This window comes from Perognathus longimembris, chromosome 28 (genome assembly GCF_023159225.1).
Source record: "Perognathus longimembris pacificus isolate PPM17 chromosome 28, ASM2315922v1, whole genome shotgun sequence".
In the NCBI taxonomy this organism is placed as follows: Eukaryota; Metazoa; Chordata; class Mammalia; order Rodentia; family Heteromyidae; genus Perognathus; species Perognathus longimembris.
This window is the reverse complement of record NC_063188.1, coordinates 32,660,367-32,666,735: the sequence shown is the minus strand read 5'-3', so window position 1 is coordinate 32,666,735 and position 6,369 is coordinate 32,660,367. Positions and strand designations below refer to the sequence as shown.

Genomic DNA, 6,369 nt, shown 5'->3' with positions numbered 1-6,369 from the left:
CGTGGCAGAGAGCTGGGCTTTTCTGCTTAGACTCCCGGGGCGGGGCGGAAAGAGCGGGAAAAGAGGGCGGGGCGGAAAGGGCGGGAAAAGAGGGCGGGGCGGGGGCGTTTCACCTGTGGGGAACAGGAAGGGAAAGGGGGTGGGGCGGGAAGCAGCCGAGCGCTTCAGCTTTGGCTCAGAAGCCAGAGCCAGGAGCCGGAGGGGCGGAGCGGAGGCGGGGGCGGGTCCTTTCACCCGAGAAGGGCGAAGCTGGGAACGCCCTGAGGCGTGGAGCATAACAGGCTGAGGGGGTGGGGGGGGAATGGGGTCTTTCCCCTGAGGGCGGGACGGGGAGCGGAGCTTTTCAGCTTGGTCGTGGGGGACACGGGGTTTCACCATTGGGGGAGGACTACGGGAGTGGGGTAGGAACCGAAAGGGGGGAACTAGCCGAGTCGGAAAGTTGGAAAATTTGTATTCGTAGTGTCCGTTTCCCAAAACACGTCTTTCTTTAAAACCACGTTACAAGAAATAATAAATATGAGGTGACAGATCCGCCGGAACGGAAAGGAAATGGTACTTCCGGCTGGGAGCGTTTTAATCCCCTCCAAGGTACTTCCGGGGAGGGAGTGGGCGGGGCAAATATTATGTGCGTTTGGCGGGTTTCGCTTTCATGGTAAATATCTTGTGATTCCTTAGCCCCAGGAACGGATCAAGTAGGAGAGAACGAAGACACCCGAAGTTGAAAAAGTGTGACTCAAAACCGCCGTCCGGCATGTCTGCGGTAAGTGTTTGGGTGGCCCAAGATTGAACGCCTGGATGCTAAAGCTTGGGAACCTGGGAGGCGCGGCGAGCCAGTCTCGCTGTTAGTCACGTGGAAAAGTGGCGAATCAGGGTCTGGCCCGCCAGCCTGTGAGGCCGGCTCCATTTTGCTACCCGCCCACCAGCTGCTGCTGTCCAGCTCTACAGAAGGCTCCAGATCGTGAGTACCAGGAACAAAGTGGGGGGTGGGGCACTTGGGCTTCTGCAGTTTATGGATTACAAGCTCCAGTTTTTTCATGCTCTGAAAGTCACTTTCAGTAACCTCAGAAAGAAAGGGAAAGTGACCATTCCTTGTTTTTGATTCTGCTAATATCCTCGGCTCTCCAAAGGACTTAGGAGGAGCTAACAATTCCGCATGCTCTACTGGAATTTTACCAGTGTGGGTTTTCCATTTAGCGCTCTGCTTACTAAACCCGGGGAATTTCAGTTTATTGAACATAAGGAAGTTTCCTAAACTGGAGCTCCCTAGACTTACAGAAAGTCCGTTGAAATTCCTTGTTAACTTGGTGGTTTTGGTTTTCAAACTTGTGACCGAATTCATAACCTCTAGCTCCAATAAGAGCGCCCAGCACTTTGCTAACTTTATGAACTGGAGTCCATCCCTACGTTTTTAAGTTTTTGACCACGTAGTTTTGGAGATGATTGTTTTTGTAAAATAATGAAAAATCCCTTAGTTGCTAAAGAGGAAGATAATAAGATGAAGCCCCCAAACCAGCACAAAAAAATCAATTCTTTAATGAAGATAAATATTTCCTAAGGGCATGCACCAAGAAATAGTAAAGATTTTAAAACTTCAAACTTAGCAGCCCTGACTTTCTTTAGCATATCCAAACATATGGAAGAATACATACGATGTGAAAGTGATTTGTTTCTGTCTTCTCAGTGGAATGGCAATATACATTTCTGAAATTGTTCTTATAGGATTTTAAAACTTACGCGGATCAGGCATGTCGAGCTGCTGAGGAATTTGTCAGTATTTACTATGATACAATGGACAAAAGAAGAAGGGTGAGTTTAATGTGATCTCTGCTGTTTCTCAAGTACACTTCTTATGTTGTCGTTTAGCTTACATGCATAAGTGATAATTATGGCCTTTTCTTTAAAAGAAAATTGCTACCTGCACAGTGGCTTCTGCCTATAATCCTAGCTTATAATAAAATTTAGAATTTGAGCCTAACCTGGACAAGACATTTGGGGGACCGATTTCAGCCAATAAAAAGCTTGGCTTACTGGTGTGCACCTGTCAGCAAAGCTATGCCAGCAGGCAAAAATTGCATTATGCTTTAGGCTTTCATTTGACATATTTCTCAAAATCTTGTTTTCAAAATAAAGCAAAAAGGATTAGGAGTGGCTCAAGTGTTAGAGCACCTACATAGCAAGCACAAAGAACTAATACCATCAAAAAAGAAGGAAAAAAAACAACTTATGGGGGGATTAATATGCTAATTGTGAGATGTGGTTTGTACTGGGGCCCTGTCTGCTATCACTCAACTTCTATTGCTCAAGGTTAGCCCTCTGGCTCTTGAGCCACAGCTCTACTTCCAGCTTTTTAGTTTGTTTATTGGAGATAAGACTCATGGACTTTTCTGCCTGGGCTGGCTTTGATCGTTAGATCTCAGCACCCAAAGTAGCTATGATTACAGCCATTGGGGCTTGACTTCAAGGCCTGGGCACTATCTCTGAGCCTTTTTCCCCAAATCTAGTGTTTTGCCACTTAAAGTACAGCTCTACTTCTTTTGTCCTCGACCCTCAGATCTCAGCCTCCAAAGTAGCTAGGATTCTAGGCATGAGCCAACAGCACCAAAGTAGCTAGGATTCTAGGCATGAGCCAACAGCACCCAGTGAGCTAAAAATGTAATTTTTTAAGTAGACATTAAAATGAAACCTATATTTGATGATGTAAGGCATAGAGAAAGGAGTTGACAACCGACTATTATTGTACCTTGTCTTGAATTCTATTATACTTTATTGTTCTCAAAGGTGAAGTAGCAAGCTGAGTATATCTGGCTACACCCGTAGTCTTAGCTATCTTGGGAGGTTGAATTCAAACATAATTTCACAAATAAATAAGTAGAGCAGTAGCACATAAAAAACAGCATATTTTACTAGCAGTATCAAGATGTGTTTTGGCCTTTTAAGTCAAAACAAGTTTTAGAATAAAGCAAATAAAGTCTCCCTTGATGCTGGAAATTGCTGAATTTTGCCTCCTTTGGATATTAGTTATATATCACTTATTAAATATTTTGTAAGTGCTCATGATCCCTTAGAATAAAATATGCTGATATTTTAAAAATAAACAATTTCTTCCTAACAAATACAAATGATTCCATATATGTACCCACTAGTGTTAAAACATAGTAGAGCTTAATTGGCAAACTAATTTCTAAAAATTAGAAGTAGTCTGTACTTGGAACTTGAGATAATTTTAATTTGCTGTACAACAGAAAGCAAAACCTTAAAGCCCTTTCTGGTTTTGTATGCAAATTTTTTTCCTTGTGGCTAAACTGGAAAGATGAAAAGATATATTAATTGGCCTATTGATAAGAGTTGGGTAATACCTCTTAAAGGCTAAGATTATGACAGATACTGTATTCACATTAGAGGGTAAAGGAAGTAGTAATTGAGGTAGGGCTAGGAAATGTACATATAGTATTATAAACTTTGGCTGAATTTCCAGAAAGTGCTTATTTACAAAAAAAACTTTTAAACCTTTTTCTTTTAGGCACTTATCCGACTGTACCTGGACAGGGCCACTTTAATTTGGAATGGAAACGTTGTTACCGGGCTGAGCGAGCTAAGACATTTCTTTGAAATGTTGCCTTCTAGTCAGTTCCAGGTTAATATGTTAGATTGTCAACCGGTTCATGGTAAGATTATGTTCTTTTTTGAATCTGTTTTTTTCCAGTCTTGGGGCTTGAACTCAGCCTGAGCACTGTCTGGGCTTCTTTTTGCTCAAGGCTAGCACTCTATCACTTGAGCCACAGCGCCACTTCTGGCTATTTTCTATATATGTGGTGCTGAGGAATCAAACCCAGGGCTTCATGTATGCGAGGCAGGCACTCTACCAGTAGGCCATATTCCCAGCCACAAGATTCTTTAAGATGCTTCATTTATTTTCCTTTGGTGAGCAGTGAGTGTTTTTTTCCATATTTATTATCAAAGTGATGTACAGAGAGGTTACAGTTTCATATGTTAGGCATTGGATACATTTCTTGTACTGTTTGTTACCTCCTCCCTCATTCCCCACTCCCCTCTCCCCCTTTCCCTCTCCCCCCATGAGTTGTTCAGTTGGTTTACACCAAACAGTTCGGCAAGTCTTGCTTTTGTAGCCGTTTGTCTTTTTATTGTGTCTCTCTCAATTTTGATTTTCCCTTTCATTTTCCTAGTTCTAATACCAGTATATACAGTTTCCAATGTACTCAGATAAGATACAGTGTTAGTGCTGGTACAACCACAGGAAGGGGATACAACAATAGAAGCTACAGTTTCACATGGCATGTTGATGGTGAAATGAACTTCATGTTATAGAAACGAGTGATATATCACTGTTTTAATTACTTTCATTTCACTTAGCATTATCTTATGCATTCATAGGGGCATAGATATTAGGCTCTTGTGATCCTCTGCTGTGACTAGCCTAAACCTGTGCTAATTATTCCCTATGAGGGAGATCATAAAGTCCATGTTTCTTTAAGTCTGGCTCACTTCACTTAGTATAATTTTTTCCAAGTCCTTCCATTTCCTTACGAATGGGGTAGTGTCATTCTTTCTGATAGAGGCATAAAATTCCATTCTGTATATGTACCACATTTTCCTGATCCATCCGTCTACTGAGGGGCATCTGGGTTGGTTCCTTATTTTAGCTATGACAAATTGTGGTGCGATGAACATAGTTGTGCTGGTGGCTTTAGTGTGTTCTTGTTTGTGGTCTTTTGGGTAGATGCCCAAAAGTGGGTCTGCTGGGTCATAGGGGAGCTCTATGTTTAGCCTTCTGAGGAATCTCCATACCGCTTTCCAGAGTGGCTAAACCAGTTTACACTCCCACCAACAATGAAGTAGGGTTCCCTTTTGGCCACATCCCCTCCAACATTTATTATTGTTAATTTTCTTGATATAGGACATTCTTACTGGGGTGAGGTGAAATCTTAATGTTGTTTTGATTTGCATTTCTTTTATGGCCAGTGATGTGGAGCACTTTTTCCCATGTCTCTTGGCCATTCTCATTTCTTCATTAGAGAAGTCTCTTTTAAAATCTTTAGCCCACTTGTTAAGGGAGCTGTTGGTTCTTTGCAGTTTTGTTTTGGAGGAATGTAATTTTTTTAGTTCTGAATATATTTTAGATATGAGGCCTTTGTCCATTGTATGGCCAGTAAAGATCTTTTCCCAATCTGTGGGCTTTCTGTTTATCTTGCGAGCTATGTCCTTTGCCCTGCAGAAGCTCTGCAGTTTGATGCAGTCCATTTGTCCATCCTTTCTTTGATTTGTAGCATTTCTGGGTCTTTGTTAAGGAAGTTCCATCCTGTGCCAAGGATCCCAAGTGTTTCTCCTACTTCTTTTAGTGTTTTCAGGGTATCTGTTTTAATTTTGAGGTCTTTGATCCATTTGGAATTGATTTTGGTGCAGGGTGATATATAAGGATCTAGTTTTAGTTTGTTGCAGGTGTTGAACCAGTTTTGCCAGCACCATTTGTTAAAGAGGCTATCTTCCTTCCATTCTATATTTTTAGCTCCTTTATCAAAGATTAAGTAAGCATAGTTCTGTGGGTTCATTTCTGGGTCTTCAGTTCTGTTCCATTGGTCTTCAGGCCTGTTCCAGTGCCAATACCAAGCTGTTTTTATTGCTATAGCATTATAATACAGCTTGAAGTTGGGTAGCGTAATTCCTCCAGCACTGTTCTTTATGCTTAGGATTGTTTTTGCTTTTCAGGGTCTTTCATTGTTCCATATGAATTTCTGGATTGCTTCCTCTAGTTCATTAAAAAAATGGTGTTGGGATATTAATGTGTATTGCATTTAATTTGTAGATAGCCTTTGGCAATATTGCTATTTTGACTGTATTAATCCTCCCAATCCAGGAGCATGGGAGGTTTTTCCATTTCCTTAGTTCTGCCTTAATTTCATTTTTTATGTTTTTAAAGTTCTCATCATAGAGGTCTTTCACTTCTTTGGTAAATGTTATTCCTAGGTATTTCATTTTTTTTTTGAGTCTATTGCAAAAGGAGTTGCTTTCCTGATTTCAGCCTTGGTCTTTGGGTCATTAGCATATAGAAAGGCTGTTGATTTTTGAGGGTTTATTTTATATCCTGCAACTTTGCCAAAGTTTTGGATCAGCTCTAGTAGCTTGGGAGTAGTATCTATGGGGTTCTTTAGGTATAGGATCATGTCATCTGCGAAGAGAGAATGTTTGACTTCATCTTTTCCTATTTGGATCCCCTTTGTGTTTTCTTCTTGGCTAATGAGCAGTGAGTTTTATACCAAAAGCAACAAGGAACTTTTGTTTGTAAAAATATGAGCAAGCTAAACATCATGAAAAATCCATCTGTCCAAATGAACTCCTTTTGGTGCCTGTCAC

The 6,369-nt window shown here is 41.2% G+C and overlaps 1 protein-coding gene across 4 annotated transcripts in view; it reads left to right on the top strand.

Annotated features, from left to right (window-relative positions):
• Nucleotides 1-371: 371 nt before the first annotated feature.
• Nxt2 (nuclear transport factor 2 like export factor 2) overlaps nucleotides 372-6,369 on the top strand; it is a 9,011-nt gene continuing 3,013 nt past the window's right edge. The window contains exons 1-4 of one of the 4 annotated variants that reach the window (XM_048336758.1): nucleotides 372-588; nucleotides 676-760; nucleotides 1,720-1,806; nucleotides 3,521-3,665. In XM_048336758.1, the coding sequence (XP_048192715.1) occupies nucleotides 752-760; nucleotides 1,720-1,806; nucleotides 3,521-3,665 (241 nt within the window). In that variant the 5' untranslated portion in view covers nucleotides 372-588; nucleotides 676-751. Of the gene's footprint in view, nucleotides 761-934; nucleotides 959-1,004; nucleotides 1,279-1,719; nucleotides 1,807-3,520; nucleotides 3,666-6,369 lie in introns of those variants that run through there. The other 3 variants (XM_048336757.1, XM_048336760.1, XM_048336759.1) reach the window with 3 other exon arrangements.